Below are 23666 nucleotides of genomic sequence, written 5' to 3'. Positions count from 1 at the left end.
TTTAAAAAAAAAACATAAAAAATTTGAAAAATTTAACAATCAACTACATTTTCTAACAAAATAAATTCTAGATGAAAATTGTCATCATTATGCCAAAAGATTAAAATGATGATAAAATTAATGATTCCTTCTTCTTCTTCTTCTTCTTCTTCCTGTTTTCATAGCCTTAGAAAAAGTTATCTTCATAAAGTATGTGATAACTTTTTTCAAAGTTTTAAACTAATATAACAAAAAATTAAACTAAAAATATAGCAAAGCAATAATAACAAGTAAGAAAACCAATTGCTTAATCAAAAGACAGTCAAGTATGATGTCAGAGATTTCATCAGTATGCAGCAGACTTATGCAAAATGAAGAATAATTAATTTTTTTATGAAAAGAAATCACTGAATAATTTAAATTCTTCATACATTATTACTTTATTTATTATTTACCCCCCAGAACAAATTGTGATGCAAACTGAAGCAGCATTATAATTTAATTTAAATCTGGAGTTTTAGTGTTCAAGACATTATTGAAAGATCATTGATTGATGTGCCAAAGTAATATTAAGTTAGATAAGAAATCTTAATTTCATTTATTTACAATTAATTTTTTATTTTGTTAATGCTTATTGTAATATTTTTATATCTTGCATTATTATATTGCATTTGATGTATTATAATTAGAATTGTATTTATTTGTTGAGTTTTTACTTAGTTTTTATAAATCAGTACAAAAATAAAAAATAAAACTAAAAAGACATAAAGGAAGATAAAAAATGTGCCTCAAAACAATTGTTTTCATTCTATTTCTTCAATTCATTCTATTTCTTGGTATATCACAGCAAGCACTCATAGTTTATGACATCACCAACCTGATGAAAATGAACGACTGCTCTAATCCTTTTGAACTAAAAAACAACCAATGGACAACCAAATGCAATAAGAGTAGTGAACTCTGTAAATTAGAGGGTGGATCATTAATGATTAATGATATACATGAAATAACTATCAAAATTTCAACAACTGTATTTGAAGGAGATGACCCTTTATTAGTACATCAAAAACTAACAGGCTTAAACGAAAATCTTGAAGGATATCTTCATCCCTTATCAATGGACAATAACAAAAACACAACAAAAGTTTTTGAAATAAAATTTCAAACAAAAAATTATTTAACTTTTTCAGTGGAGTTCCATTATCTTCACTTTTGTGGAACAATTAATTACATTTCTATGTACTACTATACTTGTCAAAAGTCCAGGCATCACTCCATAAAATATCCTAAACAGAATGCACCCTCTTCCCTAGAAGAAAAATTGAAAATAAATGGCACATGTTCTGGAGATTCTACAAAACTTGATGATAATTTGTATGCAGAATGTTATGCAAATGGTAGTTTGGAAGAGCATGGAAATTGTGTTTGTTTACAAGGTTACACTCTGAATAGGGGAATATGTGAAAAATGCAGAAGTGGACATTACAAAAATAGTTTGGGAGACCAAAAATGTAGAAAATGCGGAGAAAGATCTTTTACTGATATTGAGCGAAAAGAATGTTTTTGTGAAAATGGTGCATTTCGAGAAATATCACAGAGAAACAATTCAAGTAGCACATGTCATGAACCCAAAATAAAAATAGAATTTACAAAAATCACACAAAATAAGGCTTTAATGACTTGGAAAGAAGAAGGACTTTCAAACATAAAAGTAAATGCATCATTTATAATAAGATGTTTTAATTGCAAAGAATCAGAGGGAAGCTTCCCAATAAAAACTAAAAAGTTACATTCATTATTAGAAGATTTAACTGATAAGAAGTACTACTTTCTATCACTTACAGCAATATACAAACAAGAAAAAGAAATCGTCATTGAGAAGGTTGTATATTGTGGCTTTGAAACAACATCACAAGGGACTAATAAAAGTACAGATGTTATAATAATTAGTGTGACTATACCTGTTATTATTATCAGTTTTTTCATTATCCTTTATTTGTATGTGAAACAAAAGCGTAGAACACTGATATTTCTTAGAAGAATTAACTCACTTAAAAGACTGCGTCGACCACCTCCACCACCAGAACGTGCTGATTCAACTGCTTCTGAAATCAATCCTTATGCATATTTTGATCAAAAAATACCGGAATTAAAATCAGATGAAGAGAGTTTTGACAACAACAGAAGAAAAGAAAATCGTTACAGCACATTAACCAACTCTCAACGAAAAAAAGTACTTAAAACATTAGATACTACAAGTGGAGCTCCACTTTCAAACCAAAAACATACAGAGTTCTTTGAAAATCTACACACTGAACAGGTTGAGGCTGAATGCAAAAATAATGAAGGTGAACTTAATGATAGTGATGGGTACATTAATATGAATGCAAACTTTTTGAAGGATAGTAGACTGTTTACACAGCATATATATGATAATCCTGAACCAAGAAGTAAGCCACGTTCAAAAACATTTAATGATGGAAAGATTCAACAAAGTTTTAAATCTAAAAGTGTTTATTATCCAGAAGATTCTTTTGTGCTGAGATTGAGTGTTCATGACATTAACAAGGCTAAGTTAAACAACAAGTACAAACGCATTGGATCAGAGATAAATAAAGCATATGATATTCAAAGAACACACCACAGTGCAGATGACATTAGCAAGTTATATGATATGTTGTAATAAAACAAACTCATTCATTATTGTTTGCTTTGTATAACTTACATTTTGCATATCAAATCTAGCAGACCTTTTACTGGATTTAATTTTTAAAAATATAATTATATTTTTACACTTGGGCACACAAGTAATTATGGTAAAGCAATTTAAAATATATGGCAGAAAGACTTATATTACTTTTTACTAGACTTAATCTAACATAATCAAAATTCAATAAACTTCATGACCATAAAATAACCGCAAATAGATTTTATAAACCCATCTTGATAAAAAGTTTTATCAGACTCCTTTACATAAATAGTTAATAGTTATAATAATTTTAATATTAAAGACGGATAGTCTTGAAAATTTAATTGCCAAGTGTAGAAACATGAGACTCTACTGTCTCTTTTTGTTTAAGAAAATTAAAAAATTGGATGGAAAATTTGAAACCATTCTAGTGCATATCTTTTTGACATTAGTTCTTCACTTGGAGTGAAAGGCCGACTTGATTTTAAAAATATAGTTTAATACATATTTCTTAAACATAAGTCGAAATAAAATGTTTAAAACGTAAGTCGAAAATCCAGACTTCAGCATTAAAGTTACGTCTCCGAATGTCTGCGTCCAGTACATATTTCATAGAAATTTTTATTTTGTACAATCGAACAAAAAATGCAGATGCATGAAATAAAGGACGTTGCCAGAGGGAGGCTGATGATACGAACGCTCCTCCATTTCAATCGATATCAATCAATCTTAACATATTTCATGTTTATAAGATTATAGATTATAATTTGGCAATGTTACACAACACAGGTCATTGCAAATAGTGATTCACTTATAAGGTGCAGTGACCTAAATATGAAAAAGAAAGTACAAAACTTTTTAGACAGAAATCAAGGCCAACTTACACAAGCTGTGAGAGCTCATTTTCCGTAAAACTAGCTGAAGTTTACTTTTTACGGCAAATTTTTTTTTTTTTTAAATCGTTTAAAATTATGAAAGAAAACTTTAATAAAACAAAGAAATTGATCAAACGAAAGCATTATATATTTTCCTCAAAAGCAAGTTAATTTTTTTTTTTTTTAATGATTAAAAACTCATTTTAATAATAGTATATATTCTTTTTTTTGAGTATTTAAAACATGAAATAAGCAAAATGATAAATTTCAAAATGTTTTTTGATAAAATAAAGTAAAATGATAAATTTCAAAATAAAATAATTTTTAGATGAAGACACAAAAAGGATTTTATTTTAAAGATGCATGAAGTTTAATCAAAAGGTTCCACTCTGCAAATCTCACATTAAGATCATAATTTGGCAATGATTTTTTAAACATTTTAATCGAAGAAGGGATCAAATTTTTTCTGATACATTTTGAAGCATGCGCAGAATCATTTACTCAACAGTTTTTCCATATACAAAATCTATAATCATAAAATAGAAGTTTTTAAGGAACAAATTCTTTGTAATGACTTACTATTGAGAAAAATTTTTTCACTTACTGAATAATAATAAAATATTAGAATGTAAAAGTTAGCTATTTAAGGTAAAAAACTGAAAGTAACTGAAAAAGAGAACTGCATTCTAGGTTTTATGTGCCAACTCATCAGCTAATGTAGAACAATACTTTAGATCCTCAGCATCTTCATATTTAAATTCTCGGTATCTTCACAAGGCAAGACAAATTTTTCCACAAGATCATAATATACTGATCAAGATTTTGAATAAAGATGTAATACATCAGAAATATCTTCAATAAAAAATGCAGTATAGCCTTTGTTTTATTCAAAGGGCATACATTTGATGATAAATGTAATTTTTTTTACTTAAAATCTGTTTAATCATTATTAACACAGTTAATTGTGCTTTCCGGTTAGAAATAACATCTAATCATTACTTTGTTTAAAAACGACAGTTTTATCCAGATAACAATTTTTATTTTCAAAACAATTTTTATTTTCAAAACAAATTTTATCCAGAAAACAAAATCACTTCAGAATCTTCCAACGTTATTTGCATAGAGAACCGAGGTCCACTATGTTTATGATGTTAAAAATATGTTTTTTCTCTTTCCACAGCGTAAAATTTTTCTTCCTAATTCTTTATTACTGATACCAATTTTTTTGAAGTGGAATTAAATTAAATATTATCCATTTTATTTAAATTTTCAAACTTGTCAGGCAAAGTGTTTTTGAGTACAATTATTCAATACTATATTGTTTTCTAATCACTTTTAAGATACAAGACAATGGTATACCTTTAGAGACTGAGGGAGGATGGATTAGAAGATAACTACCACTGGGATCTTCTGGTTATTTGGAGCAAAAACTCTTTTATAAGTTGTAAAAATAAAATTTACATTTGGAAGTTTTTTAAATCCATAACTCACGATCTTCGGATTTTAGAGGAACTCTACGTTATTACATACTTTCAAAGTTTTTCATTTCTTTTTCATGTACCTCTTTTTTTTTTATTTAGACAAATTTTTTTCATATTTCAAAGCATAACTTTTCATAAACTTTCTCAAATCGGCTGAAACTTTTTCAAATGTTCTTTATATCAATTCATAATACAAGTCGCAAAAATGATAAATTATAGCGGTTAATTAAAATTTAATTTTTTTTTTGAAAAGGCTTTTCGTGCAAAAGTTTAGAAATAGTATCATACTTTGCAATTAAATCTCGTTTTTGCAAACAAAAAAGTAATTAAAGACCAAAATATTAATGAAACTTTATAATTCAATTACTTTGTGTTTTTTTTAAAAGCATGAGAAGAGCTAAGGAAGTTTCAAAAGAAATAAAGAAATTAATAAGAATTAATAAGAAATTAATAAGAATAAAAGTTGTAAGAGCTGTTGGAAAAAATGTCTTACAAAAAGATTTTTGAAACTTAAGTTTTTCAAAACCAGGAATAAGTCACAGATTATCACGAGATTTCGTCAGCGCAAAGCTATTGAAAACAAACCTTGCACTGGAAGACCTAAAGTTACAACTAAAAAGGTCGATAGATTATTGTTATGGTATTCCAAGAAAGATCTTCGCAAGACTGCTGACGAACTTAATACAATTATGCATCAATTTCATGGCACAAACTGCAGCGTTGATACAACTAAACGTCGATAAAATCAAAATAATCTGTATGGCCGCCGTCCTGTTAAGAAAATACTAATATCTGCAAGAAATTGGTAACCCAAAATAAAATTTGTAATACATCATATTAATAGGACAGTTAATGGCTGATCAATTTAATGACTGATAATTATTAATAGCTAATGATCAAATTAATGACTGAGCAAAAATTCTTTTCTTTCTTTTCTAACTTATCAAAGTTTCTGCTGTTCAGTATGATGTAAAAAGGTATATCAAACGTCTAGTAGGAGTCAGGCTCACTCCAAAATATCAGTTACCTACTGTTAAAGATGGCCGAGGAAATATTATGGATTTGGGATGTTTTAGTTGTAACAATCCCATCATCCCATTGTCCCATCATCAATCCCATCATCCCATTCATCGCATAGAAGATATTATGAACCAGAAAGTTTATTTAGATCTCATGAAGAATGTTATGCTGACACATGCAAAAGAAAAAATGACTTGAAAATGGATCTTAAAACAAGGTGATAATCCAAGATCCTAAGAACTGTTCCAGATCTGTGAAGGATTATTTTAAATCATTACAAATCAAAACTCTTAAATTGCCCTCACAGAGGTGCATTTTTTTTTTTTTTAATAACCTCCAAATTTGTCAATTAAAATGTTTATTATCCTTTTATTTTTTTGGTCAAAGAGTTCAGGGTCTTGTGTTGTTAAGCAAGTTACGTACGTAACTTCGTGAGACACGAAGAAATGTTTGTATTTTACAATTCACGAACATTTGTCCGTATATTACAAATAGCCTTCGTCCATGGAAAAACAAATGTAACAACAAATATTTGTCTGTAGGTTGCTGTGTTGAACAAATCAACAAATATTTTTAAAAATGTAACTTGAACAAATAACTTAAGGCATTTCATATCACAATTAAACTCTGATAAGTTTTAAGGTTTTGCTATTTAAGCAAATTATGTTTAAACAACTAAAGAGTTAAGCTTAGTTTTAAAAGAGTTAAAATTCAGATTTTTCAGTTCATGTGCTCGCTACTGAAGATGGCGATCCTGAATGGAAGTTCTTTTTCCATCACAAAAAGTCAGATACTTTAAGGAGAGTGCTTTATCTAAAGAAATCGATAAGCCGAAAAGGCGCCAACAGCATCGTGTTCTAGGTGATGTTATCAACTCTTTGGAAGATAAATTTTCACCGCTTCTCAATCATCCCACATTGAAATTAACCGTTTGAGTCTCGACGATTAAATTGTACTTGAAGTTCCTTGGTACAAATGCATTTTATCATTTGTTGAGAAATGCCTGTGGTCCAAGCCCTTAAACAGTTTTCAAGGTGATCCACAGTACCTTTGAGGCCGTCAACACGCTTTGTAAGGATGTCATATGTTGGCCAGAGGACTGCTTTAAGCTTGCTCAAAACTTCGTCAAGATTGGAGGTTTTCCGTCAATTGCATCTCGCCCCCCTTAGAAGATGAAATATCATTTCTTAACCCCATCACCAAAATTCATTCAATGTCTTGGCAGTGGCTGGCCCAGATCCGACCATGTGTTACCTCAATACCAAACACCCCAGCCGCTCCTGAGCTGGCCTCAAGTCCAGCTCGTTATTAACTTCATTTGAAGTGAACAGAACTCGACCCTTTGAGGGGGGTCAGTGTTATTGGGAGATTTTAACTACCCCATCTGACCCTGGCTGATGACTCCTTACCCTTGGAATCTCGATAGACCAAAGGGTTGCTTTAAAGTTGCTCATATCAAAACAAAAAATGTTGTTAAATGCACCTTTGTCGTTTTGAAAAATCAATTTTTTGCTTTGCAAATTGGACTTCGCTTGAAGAATCCCGAAGAAGCTTTAAAGCAGATTGTCTCTGCAGTAATCTTACACTATCTCTACACCTAGTTTGTAGATCACAGTGAAGAGCTGAGTGACGAGGATGAGGATGCCAACGAGGATAAAACAAATCCGGTCTTCCTGGACTAGAGGAGAGTGAAACAGCTGCAAAACATTTGTGCGACGCCAGAATCAGTTTTTGCAGTTCTTAATTTCAATATTTGCCACAAATAATTCTTAAATTTTTAATTTGTTAAACATTTGAATGTGAATTCGTGATATTAGATGCTCCTTCTTTAACTTCGTATTAATGAAATTGTCTCTGCTATTTTTATATCTTTGATATAAAAATATGCTCTAAACATTTGCAAAAGCTTGAATTATTAATCTAGAAAACAAACACGAAGTGGAGGTATTAATTTAGATCTTTTTAATTCTGCATTTTAAATTTTTACAATATTATATATAATAAAAATTTTAAATGCAGAATTTTTATTTTATAATTATTACAAATTTTAGGTTTTTAGCTTTTTTTTTTTTTTTTTGATTTTAAGAGATTTGAGTTTATGCAAGGTTTGAAGTTGAAGCTTCGTCGTTATTCACAACTTTTGAAGTATCTGTCAGACAAAACTTGATACTTAAATTTTTAAACAAGGAAAACTAATTTGAATTATCCAATTCATGTTGTAAGTTACAACATGAATTGGATAATTCAAGTTAGTTTTCAAGTTAGTTTTGTAAATTTTGGTTGAGTTACAACTTGTAACTCAACCAAAAAATGAACTAACTTTAACATTCCTTTTTACCAAAACCTAACCAAACTGCAGCAACTTCAAAAGAAGAAAGAACTTGAAATTGCTCTTGAATGAATCAAATTACTGTAAAACAAGTTCAAGGAGAAGTCAGTCTGATCATAGAATTGGCCACTATCTTTCAGTCAGTAAATAAACCAATTCAAACTGTTCTATGAATGTTTTGGAACTTCAGGTACTGATTGAAAACAGAGAATAATTCTAATCTAATAATCCATTCGATAATTTTAAATTGTCTTAAACTATTCTTATTATTTTTAATTTTAATGGAATTGTTAACTTTTATTAGTTAAAATTAGATAAAACTAAATGTTTATTAGTTAATAAGGGGTTAAGAATAAAAATTTAAGAACTTTTTAAACAAAACATTTATCAGCATTTTAGCCTAGGCAAATCATATCTGCTAACCAAACCTCGCCTCAGAGTGATACCCAATTACAATAGACGAGTATTGCCACCGCATCTCAGCCAAGACAGTTGTCAGATGAGTTTTAGGTTATTGCCAGACCAAGCAGCATGAGCTGGTAATTTTTTAGCTAAAAATAGTTCTTTTATTCAAACTGATAGTCTGTTTAATTGTTATTGACTAAGACAGACTAAGACAGTTTTGTTAACTTATAAATTGATTAGACTCTTACATTTTGTTAGATGTTACTTCTACTACAAATTTTTTATAATCAATGAAAGTTATGCAATGTTATAAGATATAATAATAGGGGAGAGGGGGAAGCTTTGAATAGAAGCAGCTTTGAAAAAGTGCATTTTTGAAGCGTTTTTGTATTTAAACTTAATAAATCTAAATAGTTTGTGAAGACAATATTTATCCTCGCAGCTGTCACCTCTCTTTCCCGGCATTTGGCATAAACTGGACAAAATTTATGATTGGTTTTTTTCGAGGACAATTCGTAAACATTTCGATATAAAGTTGTAAGATTTTCCTGACCACGTTTCTAACTGGTGAGATGTTTAATGTTACTAATAAGATAGGATATTTCATAACATTTATAATTAAGCAGAAAATATCAATAATTGAGATAATTTTGTTTGGAAAAATCACCATTTATTATTTAAAATGAATGGGGCATCTTTGAATCGTTGTTTAAACTTCTCGCACTTTATTTCTTGATTATTACAGCTTGAATTTTGATTATTTAATGATAAAAATAGTTCGAAATTATAAAAAAAAAGAGAGTGACAAGAGTCATCGAGGAACATGCTAATAATGCTGTTCTCCAAGTTGCAAATGGATTAATGAGGCCGAACGATCCTGCTATAACTTACATTTCTTTATTTTGTAATGTAACGTTAATAGTTTACAGAATAAAAAAGTATAAAAGCTTATTATCAAAGACAAAGCTAGGTTTGACTATTAAATATTTTGTCGCACAAGTATTTAATAAAGATGAGGAAATAATGTTAAGAGATGACCAAGTAAAAACTTTAAACTGAATTATGGCTTGACATATAAACAAGCAAAAGAATTAGTATTTCATCATGCTATGAAACTTTAAAAATATCCAAGTAAAATTAATAAGCTAGCATAGAGTTTTTTTTTTTAAGTTTTCTTCTATTGACAGCTTAAATAGTTTTATATAACTTTTGTTTGATCAACTCTTTAGAGTGAATAAAAGATTAGATAATATTATATAATAGAAAAAATAACTGATTTTTACTATTAGAAACTTAAACTTAATGAAGTTTAAAAATAAACCAATGCTCTATTTAAAAAAAATAATAATTTAATCACTAAATATTCCCATTTGCCAGAGAAAATTCAAATTTGCCCCCGGTGTGTTCAAAGTTGTCTCAGGTTGGGGTAGTTTTGAACACTTTCACGCATGTTAAAGAAATAAGAATTCGGACTTAAGCACGGAATTTATTAAAACGCTGCATTTTTACTTCTTTAGCATTGTTTTTACTTCTTTAGCATTGTTTTGACTTCTTTAGCATTGTTTTGATTCAGAAGAAAAAAAGTGGAATAATTAAAATATTGATTTGTAAAAAAATGTTTAAAAGATGTTCAAAGCTGCCCCCCTCTTCCCTATTTAAAAGTTTATAGTATTTGGTAAATGAAAATTCTAGTTTCTCATTAAGATAGATTTTTTGAAATTGTTGCAATAAAAAACATATTTAAGCCAAATACTATTATTTTTCAGAATTCCGAAGCTTTGGTTAAATTCAGTTCGGTTGAAATATATGATGTAAATTCTGGCTATGAATTTAACTTTCTTGATCAGTATTTAACCGACTGTAAGTTCTGCTTATAAATAACATTTGGTTAATGTGGTCTATGTAACTGAATTAAATGGTTAATGTGGTCTATGTAACTAAATTAATCATAACTGTACATATTAAATATTTAACACCACTTATTTTCGATCGAAGGATCGTATGCCGGTTAATAATTATTCTGCTCACCAAGTTACTTTCATAACAACTTTCGGTTGTGAAGAGCAAATCTGAAATTCTGTTATTGCAATTAAAAGATGTTTGTTTATCTTTTTTCACCTGTGTATTTTAATAAATTTTTTTTTCATAGATTATTAGCTGATCTATATAAGATATTTGTAAAAACAGAAGTTATTTTTCTATTATTTGGTTTCATCTTCGTAAAATGTCTTTTAGAGATTTAAGAAGTAAGTGTTTGTAAACATTAAATTTTTTGTGGTTCATTTAAAATCTATTCTTTCAAAAAATAAATTTTATTTGAATATTGTATATTTGATAAGTTTTCTAATTGTTTGCTTTTTTTATCTGGAAATGTGAAACTTTTTATTTATATGCAGAGGAAACTTTTTATTTATATTCATCATGTTTTATTTATATATTCAGTATGTTAAGGTGATCCTTATATGCAGTTAAAAAAAAGATCTGATTTTTTTATGTCTCATCCTCCTAAGTTGTTCCATTTAGACATAAAAACACTACAAAAAACTTGGTAAAACAGTATTCATATTTAGAGGCAGATAAATTGCGTTAAAGTTTGATAAAATATTACAATTTCTGCAAAAATTAGTATTACACAAGTTTTTAAGCAACATTAATTTAATGAAATCATTATATAGTTGTAGTATTGAAATGAAGTTTTATTGTTTTAATGTAACTAAAATTGTCACTCTTAAACTAATAATTGTGTCCTGTCCAGGGTCTGTTAGAGAAAGTCTCTATGTGCATCAGTTGTTTTGTTATTGGCCCCCAGTGTACTAGCCGCTTCTTGCTGTATAATTAGAATTGATTCAAGGTATCAGGAAACTGGCAATGGTTCTTCTGGACAGCTTGTAATATGAGCTGAAACTATTATTTCTGTCATTCTTTGTCTTTTATACCTCTATCACATAGAAGGTATAAAGGACAATTACATGCATAGTTCAAGTCTGAAAAATGACACCATTTGTAAATGAAAATATGCCTTTACAGTGGATGTTCCAACAGGGCAATGATCCCAAATACCCATCAAAACTCATTAAATCATGTTTTGATACAAATAAAATCAATGTAATGCAATGGCCTGCCCAATCTCTTGAGCTACTTCTAAAGACTATTTAATTGAGTTGATATTTGGTCTGAATTTTCTGGTGAAGTACTGGAACAACATTGGTGAATGATTCAATTACTTTTTAAAAGTTGAAAAATAAGGATCACCCTAATGTATGTTTATATACATTTGGATTCATTAAGCTTGCTATGACAAGGTTGTCTTGGAAGATTTTTTTTGAAAGATATCTATTAAACATACTAATTTTAGCTGTACAGAAAGTAGATTTAAGTATATCACATAAAAGCATCAAAGAAATCTTTTTCCTGAAAAAAAAAAAAGAACTTGTTTTCCATTTTGTGTTGTAAACCAAAGAGAAATTAAAAAACAAAAATTATTCTTAAATATTTAATTTTTTTCAACAATGTTGGCAGTCACAGCAAAAATTGTATCTGTCACAACTAATAATTAAAAATATTTGTAAATAGATTATCAATATTATTAAAATATAATTTTTCTGCTATAAAGTTTTCAAATAAGTAATTTTTTTTCTCTAAAAGGTTGCTAACTAATTTTTTTATAAATGCAGTATATAATGTAACTGTTAAAATGTATATAACTATATATATTAAATCAATTATTTTCCTATGTAATAGACAGTTTCTCTGCTATTGTTAAAAATCATTTATATGTTATAAAATTAAAGTAGTTACATAGTTTTCATTACTATGAATAAATTTTTTTTGACTTGCAAAAAGTTTTGTAATGAGTTTGTATTTGTTATGTTATTGAAAAGCTAAATTTTAAATTTGTTAAAACTGTTTTTAAAGTGATGTAATACGGAACAAGTTAATTGAATTTTACAAACTTTATGACATTTTACTAATTACTGACAATTATCACAAGTTATGTACAGACACACAGATTGTCCTTATTATTTTTTTTATCTTAGTTGAGTATACATATGTAAACATTTTTTGTAAAACAAAAAAGTTTAGAATATGATCAAATTATGTGACAAACCACTAAACACTCTCAAAATTATTAAAGCATTAATATTAATACTTTTGAGAATTTTTAGTAGTTTAAAACAAGTAGCCATTTCATTAAAAAGATGTTTTTTATGAATAAAACATAAAGGCAGTAATAAAATCTGCAGGTTTTATTTGCAAGACTCTATATCACATACACACTTTTGTAGATTTCACTGAAATGATGCGAGCATTGGGGTATCCAAGGTTAATATCTATGGAAAACTTTCGTAACCCTAATTTTGCACTTGTTGCTGAAATTCTTCAGTGGTTAGTTTTAAGGTGAGAAAAGTAGTTCTTTTTATGTGTAGTGTTAGCTAAATGCAACATGATTTTCATCATTTGGGGATAACTAAGAATTAAGTGTTAATTTGTTAAGGAGGCTTTCACTCTGTCAATAGTAATTATTTGCATCATAGCTATGATTGATTTCTGTGCTTATTTTAAGTTTTAAACTAAGATAGCTGTTTTTCATTTAATCAAAAACAATTTAGAAATATCTTTTAAATGTTTTTCTTGATTTGATGAAGTTGATAATGTGAATGAAGTTGAAAAAATGTGTGTTACATAGGTATGATCCTAATACAGACATTCCAATGGATGTTGAGTTTGAAAATGACAGAGTGTTATTTATAAAATCGGTGGCACAATTTATGGTATAAAAAATTTGTTTCTATTTACATTTTTTGAAATTTTTGTAGTATTTGGTTGTACTATTAATAACTATTTAACGTAGCATATAAGAAATAAGGTAGGGTTGACTCAAAAGACTGTTATGTTCAGACTGCAGTTTAAAGATTATTCTTTGAACTGTAAATTGGTCTTCTTGTTTTGTTTCTTCATCATTATCTGCATTGTTAAATATATGAAAATTTGTTCTGACACATTATGTGCCTTAATCAAACAGATGTTAAAATTAGTATTAACATAGTTGTTTGTAATGAAGGTATAGTCCATTAAGCCATGCATTTTTAGCATATCTAGTTTATTTGTGGGTAGTTTATAGGTATTCTCTCCTTTACTTAGAGAATTTAAAAGTTGATTCTGTCTATTAACTTCTATACACTTTTATTGTCAAATTTTTGTCTTCATAAAACTTCTCAGCACTTTTTTCTTCATCAGTTTTTAAGGAACATTTCAAATTATGAATTTTTGCAATAAAAATAAATAAATCACAAAATGTTTTATACAAGTGCAGGTTTGAAAAACTGATTCTTTGCTTTGTTAACAAATATAAAATGAGTATTTTAACAGGTTTTCACATAACAGTTTTCCATAGATGTTTATTGATAGTAAGGAAGGTGGAAAAGTAATAAGTTAAAAAGTGTCCCATCCTAATACCTGACTTTTGATTAGTAAAACACATTTATGAAGAAAAAAGGCTATGACTTTCATGTCTTAACTTAAGTGGTTTTTTGATAAATTCAAATATTTTATCTTCTTCAATTAGTCTTAAAACCAGTAGAATTGTGTGCCATCAGGAAATTGGGGTCATTTTATGATAATATACAGCTTTGAAATTAATTTTGGGCTTCAGAAACACATCTTTATTCATTGATGGATAATTACTTTCACTAAAATTGGTTTCATTGTCATCATCACTCTCAACTAGTCCCCCTACAAAATCATCTTCTTCACCATGAAAGTCTTCTATGAGGCCTTTCAAGTGCAAAATTTCATTAACAGCTTTCCTTTTGACCTCTTGATCCTCATCAGCTAACATTCCAATGAGAATATTTTCACCATGAGCAAAATAACTGTTATTATCTATAACTTTATAACAAATCTTCTTAGCATTTGACTCAGGAAATTTATTGATTCTTTGAATCACATTGAATAGGTTTTTGGGAGCATCAGTTAAATATTTATTAATCTTATCATCAAACCAACTAGGAAATTACACCTTTACCATAAATTTAGAAATCATTTTTAGATTTTTAGCAGGTTTGGAAATAGATACATAGTACCGCAAAATTCATGCTAATGTTAGCCAACAAGAATTTTCATAAGTCAAGCTTCTAAAAAGGCCAAATCATCATCTATGTTCCTTGTGATTACACCCCAATGGATGCGATAAGCATAGTTCTAGTCAGTTGGTAAGTCATCAATGACTTTATTGTCTAGCATGACATATGTTCGATTTGGAATTTTGAAAACCTCATAAAACTTGTAATCTTCATCTGTCATTTTTAATAGAAACTTCTTCTCAATTTCTGTTAGTTTCTTGAGGTCTTTTTGATGTATAATCAAATAATTGATTTGCCTCTTCTATAAATCCTGCTGCATCTGTTTCATATTTTTGTCCTCTTTTCTTTTTGTCATAGTTCACAAATTAAAAAATTTTTCAGTATAATTGCTAAGCTTTGTTTTAATTCTAATGACAGATATTGGATAAACTTAGTTTACCCATAGATTGAATAGTTCTACACTAACATCTCTTTGAAAACTGTTTTTCCTATAGTCTTTTAAGTAAAGACATTTTTTAAGAACTTGCTTTCAAGTGGGAAGTTTTCTAAAAGGAAATTTTTCTAAGGGTTTTAAAGCATTCATCCACAATGTACTTATTTAATTTATTTGCTGTTTTTCTTGCAGATATTGCTAAATATATTAGAATTGATTATATTTATTTAATTATATATCTGAAAAACAATCAAATAGGTATTAAATGAAAAAAAGTTTTTGGTTTTTTTTGTGAAAAATTTTCATGTTGCATCAAAAGCCATGTAAATAGAGGGGACACTTTTTTTATTTTTAGGTTCCAGCCCACCCTAATTAATAACTTCAATTAATACTTTACTTACATGGTTTTTCATTTGCAATTGCAAAATATGAACCCAGGATTTAAACTTTTTGTATGTTTGTTTTCGTTATATAGTTTTACTTTTTTACATTTTCTGTGAATTTTTGTTGCAGGAGATTCGACCACTATCATTAATTTACAAAATAAAAGCAGAGCTTGAAGTTTTGCAACAGGATTGTCTAAACTAATTTTAGATATGCTTTTTATAATCTTTATATATTTAATTACTGATTACATTTTTGCAGGCTACAAAGGCTCATATAAAGCTGAACACTAAACGTTTATATGGGGCTGATGGTCTGGCAGTTAAAGAAATGCTAAAAATTACCACTGTGTTATATCAGGCAGCGATGAAAAAAAACAAATCTGGAGAGGTAATAGAATGTGATCAGATATCTGTTGCATTCAAAATGCATTAAGGTTTTTATGAAAGAGTTAGGATAGCCACTACCTTATTACAGTACTCAACTGTCTTCTTGAAAAATAGTAACTTAGAAAAGTAAAGAAAAAAGTTATTCAGAAACTAACAATATTTCAAATAGAAAACTGAAAAGTATTTACATTAATATTTTCTTTATCAAAATTCACAGCATTAAATGATAAAAGTTCAAGGGTTTTTTTTTGCCCAACAGGAGTTTTTAAGTTTAAACTTTTACCAAACTTTTTAAAATTTTAGGCAAAGTTTCTTTAAATTTTTTTAATGTAATTACTTTTTATGTTTCCAGAGTAATTTGATTGTGTAAAGAGAAAATAATGTTCTTTTTAAGTCATATACCATATCTGTATTAAATCCAAAAACCAAGAAATTAAGTGTGTGCCCTAATTAAGTTTATTTATCAAGTTGTCATATATCTTCATCTGTTACAAAAGTAATTTTCTTAAAAAACGCTTTATAATAACCAATTACAAAATGTATGCTAAATATGATTTTAAAAAACAAAATTAGCATATATATAATTACACGAGTTTAAAATATATAAAAAATTTTATGTTAAAAGTTAATGTATTTTTTGATTTTTGATTTATTTGATTTACCCTTTATTTTTAAAACCAAAACACTGAATTTGTAGAATTCAAAAATATAAAACTATGCAAGAATAAAAACTGCTTATCTTTTTCTGTATTTTTTATCCTTTAGGATGAGCAAGTATCATCTAAATATCGTCCAGGGAAGTTTGATTTTAATTCAAAGGTAATCTATGACAAATATTTTTTGTGTTTATGAAAAAAAATCCTTGAACTTTTTTTTCTCATAGCAAAAGCTTTTTGTAGCCAGCCTATTTCTATTTTGAATAGTTTTATATTCCTAAATTTCAATTTTTTTTAGCTTTCTGACTTAAAATTGGCAAGACAACTTGCATCAGAAATAACTGTTAAAGGCTCAAGTTTGCACCAACTTTTGGGAAGAGAAGTTGAGCTTAGAGTGAGTATCTGTAGTGGTTATCATATATGTACATGCATAGGCTTACAAGTATCAGTCTTTTTTTTTTCTCACTTTTTTGGTCTAAGCTATTCCTTCTAATATCTATATTTTGGTTTGCAGTTGTTCTTCAAAGCATATAGCAAACATTATGAAAGTTGAGATAATATAAATGATATGATTGGCATAGTTTTGAAACCTTTTTGTTAGAAACTGCATTTGGTTGTAGTTTTATGAAAAGTTTAATTTTGCACATGATACAAAGCTCTATTGGTTGAGCATGATTAAATTCAGCACCCTTTAATTTTTAATTACTTGAAAATTACTTAACAGATTGAGCTTAATGTTTTTGCACAAAACTAACAAAATTGAAACTTCTAAATTATTAAGAAAACTGAAGATTTTAATTAGAATTACTTAGAAACTGAATATTTTTATGAGTATTTCATACCATCTCCTGGATCTTGCTTTGAAGCTGCTATCCACTTTTTCTAAATTCTTCATTTGAAACTAATTTCCTGCTTTTCAATAAGATTCCTTTAACAACTGACCAATAACTTTAATTGACTTGCTGTTCAGAATAATTTGGAAGATTTGCTATCTTAGGTACCAATTTGACACCATTTATAGTGACTTTTGGGAGTGGTAGGTTGTAACGAAATCAGTTTAGAATTTTGTGAGCATATCGTGCTTTTTAATGAATGGTAAAAGATGCTTCTTTAAGCATTCTTCTATATACAAATCCAAGTTCAAAGTGTTGCAAGTAATATATGGTGAACTTTTCAAACCACAGGAGCAGATTGCTTGCTGCACAAGGAACTTGGGAGCAAGTTTCTTAGTTTGAACATACTCAAGTTTATTGGCAACACATCTATCTTTCAATTGATAAAAATTATTGCTATGCAATTTTGAAAAGTCCTTTTTGCTATAGGTTTAATTGTCTTCAGTTATGCACAAGTTTTCTTGACTTAAAGTTTATATAGCTTTTTTGAACGATGAATTCCTTTAATTTCTCATTAATGGATTGCTATGGAGTTTTCTTTTTATAATATACTTTAATTTCTTGAGATTTAAGTACTTTTCCTATCAAATGCTTGGCTGCATTTAAATTGTCTCACAAGATCTCTCTGCAACTGACATGGACTTGTGTTTATGGAGTAAATGATTGGTTTTTGTTTATATTTGTCTTTGAATTCTTTCTCTTTTTCCCTTCCTACTTTTTTTTTCAATAAATTGAGTCTCTTAATATCACCACAAAAAAAATCCAAATAAAGATTGAACAACGTTGATTAATTTTGAAATTTCAACTCTTAACAAAGAATATTTTGGAGAAAAATTTTGAAAAATTTCTTTCTTTGAATAAAAAATTTTGAAAAATCTGTTTTTAAGTAATTAATGATTAAAGGGTGCTGAATTTCATCATGTTCAACTGATAAGAATGGACCAATCAGAATATGCCCCTAGCATCAAAAAAAGGACTACTATGTTTACTTAAATTAGAAGTTTGAGAATAAAATCCTAATTGTCTAAACTAGACAAGTAAGTCAACAATGTATGTGTGTGTAAATTGTGAAAAATTTTACAAGTAAGTAATAATTTTTTAACTAATAAGTAATCAGAACTTCTTTTAATAAATATGTAAAATTTATATGTAATTGAAAATTATATGTAATTGTCTACAGCTGGTATCACTTAACAGCAAATGTCATGTTGCACTTGTCATGTTGGATCAAGATGCTTGTCATTTGAATAATTTAAGTAAACCATCAAGGTTCAAATGATAATTATTAAGCCAAGGTGATGCTGTATGTGATGGATAATAAATTTTTCATCACCTTTTTCCTCTAAATTTTAAAGATAAAAAAGAGTTGTAAAAGATCTTGAAAATTCGGAAAAAAAGAAAATGTTGCTGAATTTATATATATATATATATATATATATATATATATATATATATATATATATATATATATATATATATATATATATATATATATATATGGGCAATTCCACGCAAGTGACGGTCGTAACATTTGACGCTTTTTTAGCCATTAAAAATTAAACAAGAATGGTATTTACATGAAAATTTCCAGAAATGTTAAATACTATTATATTATTTAGTATGCAAAAGTTAAATCATTCAAGTGTTCAACTTATTTGATAAATCAACTTAACGTAGCGTGACGGTCGTAACGCTTACTTTTTGACAAATCTAAACAAATAAACTTTGTCAATCTTTATGCAGCCATCTACTCAGTGAAAGAAAAAATCCTTTGCTGTGTTCTTTAACTACACATTGAACTTACTATATGGTGAGTTTCATAGATTTTGCTTAAAGTTTTCCGAGAATTTTATTAAGTTTTTTGTCGTGACGGTCGTAACTGTGACGGTCGTAACGAAAAAGCCAAAAATGAAAAACAACAAATAACGCAATGAATGACATAGTAAAAGCTGAATGATTATAAAAACCAATTAAATTATGTTAAAAAATATGAATTTTATAACATTATCAAGGTTATTCATGATGTTTCTTCAATATGGGATCGTTTTATTTGGAGTAGGCAACAAACGCTTAATGCTATTTATGCTCCCTTTTTTTTTTTGTTTTATTAACTCTATTTAAATACAACTCAATATCTAGGAGTATGTACTTTCATATGCCTCGCAAATGTTTTAAGGAGCCGGGAATCCAATATAGGAAAAAAATATCTTAGAATAGTAAATTTTTTTTACTAATATATAAGTTTTAAAACTGTTCCGCAACCCCATCACAAAATATTAGAGAATTTTGAAACCAAAAACTTTCTACTTTTTACTTGCCAGAAATGCATTTTGGTAATATTTGTAACGACTTTCACTTCTTCTATTTTATCAGCTATTAAGGCCCAGCTTAGATTAATATCGTCTGTGTTGATAAAATCTAACATAAGTTTTGCACCCATTTGATGCTAAGAGAAAGTCTTTAGCGTTTAAGACGACCACTTCACGAGATTTTACGCTGTTCAAAACAAATCGTTTTAATGACCCTCCTACTCCATCAACTACTCCTTTACCGTGAGAGGTAGCAAAAAAGTTCCATTCTATACTTTGAAAATGATATATCACAGAGCCATGTTGTATGAATTTGGCCATCTACCTATTTTTGAATTGAGTGCATGGACCATCACTCCATAATATAACCTTTTACATAATCAATGCAATAGAGGTCAAATATTTCACTCAACTATGTAGTAGTGGCGCGTTTTGTTTCATCATTATCGTCGGATATTATTACAACTGATTTTGGCTCCAATTGGTAACAATAGATTACAACTGTAAATAAGGTAATAGTTGACTGCGACCAATAAGCAGCTTAAACAGCATCCTGATAACCACATGTATAGTTTTGTGAATAATCAAAGTGTATCAAAAATTGGTCTGGTTCGAAATTTTCTTTTTGACTGCAATTATTGCTCAGACTGGTGGCTCAGACTGGTGCTTTTTAGTGGGATGATGCTCAGTAAACTCTAGTAAATTGTCGCGAAGATGTTTAAAAATAACTTTTATGTTTTTTTTAATGTTGACTGAGTACACAGCGATGATCTTCTTAAATCCATCAACTATAGGTGATTAAGGTATCCATGTCTCCGTTTTCGGGCAAAGAAACTTTCAATAGTTTACTATCATAGTTTCATTAGTTACTAAAAGTTTCAAAAAAAACTTTAACAAGTTTAGTAATAAGATGAATAAACAAACTTCAAATTAAACAATAAACAAAACTGATTTATATTATAACTTGGTTTAAATGATGTAAATCGTTTGAAATGAATTAAATCGTTCGCGCTTAAGGTTTTTTTTTTTAAGTAAAGAAGCCGTGATGGGAAAACCAGCATATCGTGATGGTCGTAACGTACTTAGTAACATGTTGAAATGGGGATCTAAAGCACTTTAATGTTTTTTTTTTTTGAAACGATGATAAAGTATGTATAAGTATCTTTACTTTTACCATGGTTGCAGTTTTAAAAAGTTTGATACGAAGCATAGAAAAAACTTTTCGGCTTTTTTTTGTGACGGTCGTAACGTATTGTTTTCATTAATATGCTCTTCTTATAGACCTAGTTAGAGTTTGTTTTTATAAAAAATATTATGCATAATGTTTAATTTTGCCTTTTAGTCAAATTTAGAAGTAATAGTTATTTAAAAAAACAGCACTGAATCTTTTTTCAACGCTTTACAATATGACTATATGTAAACGTCAAAAAAAGCTCATATAACCCTTACAACTTTAAAAGTATGTTATAGTATGACAAAATGATTTTTTTAATAAATTTTTTTCTTAAAAGTATTTTTAAATAGCTGGAAAATAAATTTAATGCAGTTATTATATGTCGCCGTGAAATTTTTTTTTTTTTTTTTTTTTCCTCTTTTACGTGGAATTGCCCATATATATATATATATATATATATATATATATATATATATATATATATATATATATATATATATATATATATATATATATATATATATATATATATATATATATATATATATATATATATATATATATATATATATATATATATATATATATATATATATAATTAACACATATTTTAGGCAATTCGTAGAAGTTGTATTGCACAACCTATGGACTTGAATGAAATTGAGAAGAGTGTCACTAATATGATGACAGCAACACAGGTTCGGTTCAGATTTTCCCCTCTAAAATAAATGTAAATTTCAACTTTGTTAAGTTCTTATGTTATGTATTTTTAACTAATTTTTTCGTGTAATTGTTTTCATTTGCTTTAGACTGAGATAACAAAAACACATGCGCAATTGGATAATATATCATCTGATGAAGCTAACTTACAAGCTAAAATTGAAAAACGAAAGTCAGAGTTAGAAAGAAATCAGAAACGGTTAAGAAGTCTCGAAAGCGTTCGACCTGCATTTATGGATGAATATGAGAGCTTAGAAAAAGATCTGCAAGAGTTATACTGTGTAATTATTGTGTATCTATAATTTTATTTGTGCTATAAGCCTCTGTTGCCTGAATAAATATAGTTTGTTTGTAATCAACATAACATATTTGTTGGCTTGATTTTAAACTTAGATTAGAACTTGCTTAAAAAACAAATAGCCAAAGTTATCTGAATTTTTTATGTTTAGGCTTATATAGAGAAATATCGCAATTTAACGTATTTGGAGCGGATGAACGAAGAAATGAACAAGTCTGAACAAAACAATGTGGAAGTATGGTTTTTAATATCAGAGTATCAGTTCTTAATGTTTTGTTTTAATTTTTTAATGCGAAAGGGAAATTTTAAAAAGGGGACACAATTCTTGTTGAAATACTATTTTTTGGTAAAAAATTTGTTTTACGTTCATGGAAAGTTTTTCAAGAATGTAAAAATGGTTTAGAAAAGAAAACCCTATAAAGTATGAATTTTAGTTGCATTTTGTCGTTTAGAACACAGAAAACCCTATTAAGATGGCTGTAAAATTACGCGAGGATCACGAAGATCTTATACGTGGGAATCTCACTTTGGGTTCTAGTGACGATGATGATGATGAAGAAGAAGAAGAAGTTGAGGAAATCTTGAATAAAGACGAAAAGAAACAAGGTAAAAGTGATCATTATTTCCCCCTCTTTTTTTTTCCAACCAATAATACCATTTCGATCGATGTTAAAAAAACCAAGTAAGTTAGTTGTAAAAAAAAAAACGTCATTTCAGTAAAATCTCGATATTAGGAACCTTAAAGGGAAATTAAATTTGATTTTTTGCAACGAGAGTTCGATATATCGATAATTTTGTTATACAGAAAGTAATGTGGTGAACAACGGGGGGTGGGTGGACATAATTTAGTTCGTTTTCTCTAACAACTTTCTTTATATCGAGGTTTTTTCTTTATATCGAGGTTTTTTACGGGTTCTTTTGTTGTTCGTTTTAATCTCTCTAAATTTGTTTGTACGAAAAAATATTAGTTGTACCCAAACCAAAGATGATTGGCTCATTGGGAGGAGATCTGGAAAGTGACGATGTAAGAGAATGTTTTTTTTATTTTTTTTATATTCATTTAATTGTTATTATGGGAATATATTTGCTTCCTTAACAAAAATAGAAAATATAGTGTATTGAATTCTTAGCTGTAAAATCTAAATTTTATTTCTGCAGGACTCAGAAAACTCTAGTGCAACAGATGAAGGTGATGATGAGTTACTTGAAGGAGAAGAGGATGATGAAGAAGAAGCTGACGATCACCCTAATGATAGTGACGATAATTTTTAATTTGGTGCTTGGGCTTTCTAAGTTACATGATCGGTATAAATAGAAATTTTCTCTTTATATATGAAGCTATCGAATGATAAAACTGTTACAATTTATTTAATTTTTAATGAACATACAATTGTATATATTTCATTTTATTATTAATTGTATATTTCATTCTTATCTGATATAGAAAAATGTACATATTATTGAGGTAACTATAAACACTTTTGATGTGGCAATTTTTTTTTTGTTTGTTTGCTGTTTTTTTTTTTGCGAGTAGAAAAAATGTTATCTA

General features: G+C 28.1%; 2 protein-coding genes across 2 annotated transcripts; both read left to right on the top strand.

The window, feature by feature from the left end:
* Nucleotides 1-485: 485 nt before the first annotated feature.
* Nucleotides 486-2824, top strand: LOC149878265 (uncharacterized). The gene has a single exon (XM_090073365.1). The coding sequence runs from the start codon at nucleotides 761-763 to the stop codon at nucleotides 2660-2662; it is 1902 nt and encodes a 633-aa protein (XP_089929491.1). The 5' UTR covers nucleotides 486-760; the 3' UTR covers nucleotides 2663-2824.
* A 7994-nt stretch (nucleotides 2825-10818) lies between these two features.
* On the top strand, nucleotides 10819-23607 carry LOC149878264 (intraflagellar transport protein 38-like). The gene is made up of 12 exons (XM_090073313.1): nucleotides 10819-11024; nucleotides 13065-13176; nucleotides 13466-13550; nucleotides 15940-16068; nucleotides 16833-16886; nucleotides 17022-17117; nucleotides 21714-21797; nucleotides 21909-22100; nucleotides 22269-22352; nucleotides 22570-22723; nucleotides 23086-23141; nucleotides 23276-23607. The coding sequence occupies exons 1-12, from the start codon at nucleotides 11003-11005 to the stop codon at nucleotides 23387-23389; spliced, it is 1182 nt and encodes a 393-aa protein (XP_089929439.1). The 5' UTR covers nucleotides 10819-11002; the 3' UTR covers nucleotides 23390-23607.
* The last annotated feature ends 59 nt before the right edge of the window (nucleotides 23608-23666 follow it).

Source organism: Hydra viridissima, unplaced genomic scaffold, assembly GCF_058129835.1.
Source record: "Hydra viridissima isolate aposymbiotic clone 2 unplaced genomic scaffold, HvirCarnegie_v1 scaffold_15, whole genome shotgun sequence".
Lineage (NCBI taxonomy): Eukaryota > Metazoa > Cnidaria > Hydrozoa > Anthoathecata > Hydridae > Hydra > Hydra viridissima.
The sequence above is the reverse complement of the archived record's forward strand: the minus strand, read 5'-3'. Positions and strand labels throughout refer to the sequence as shown.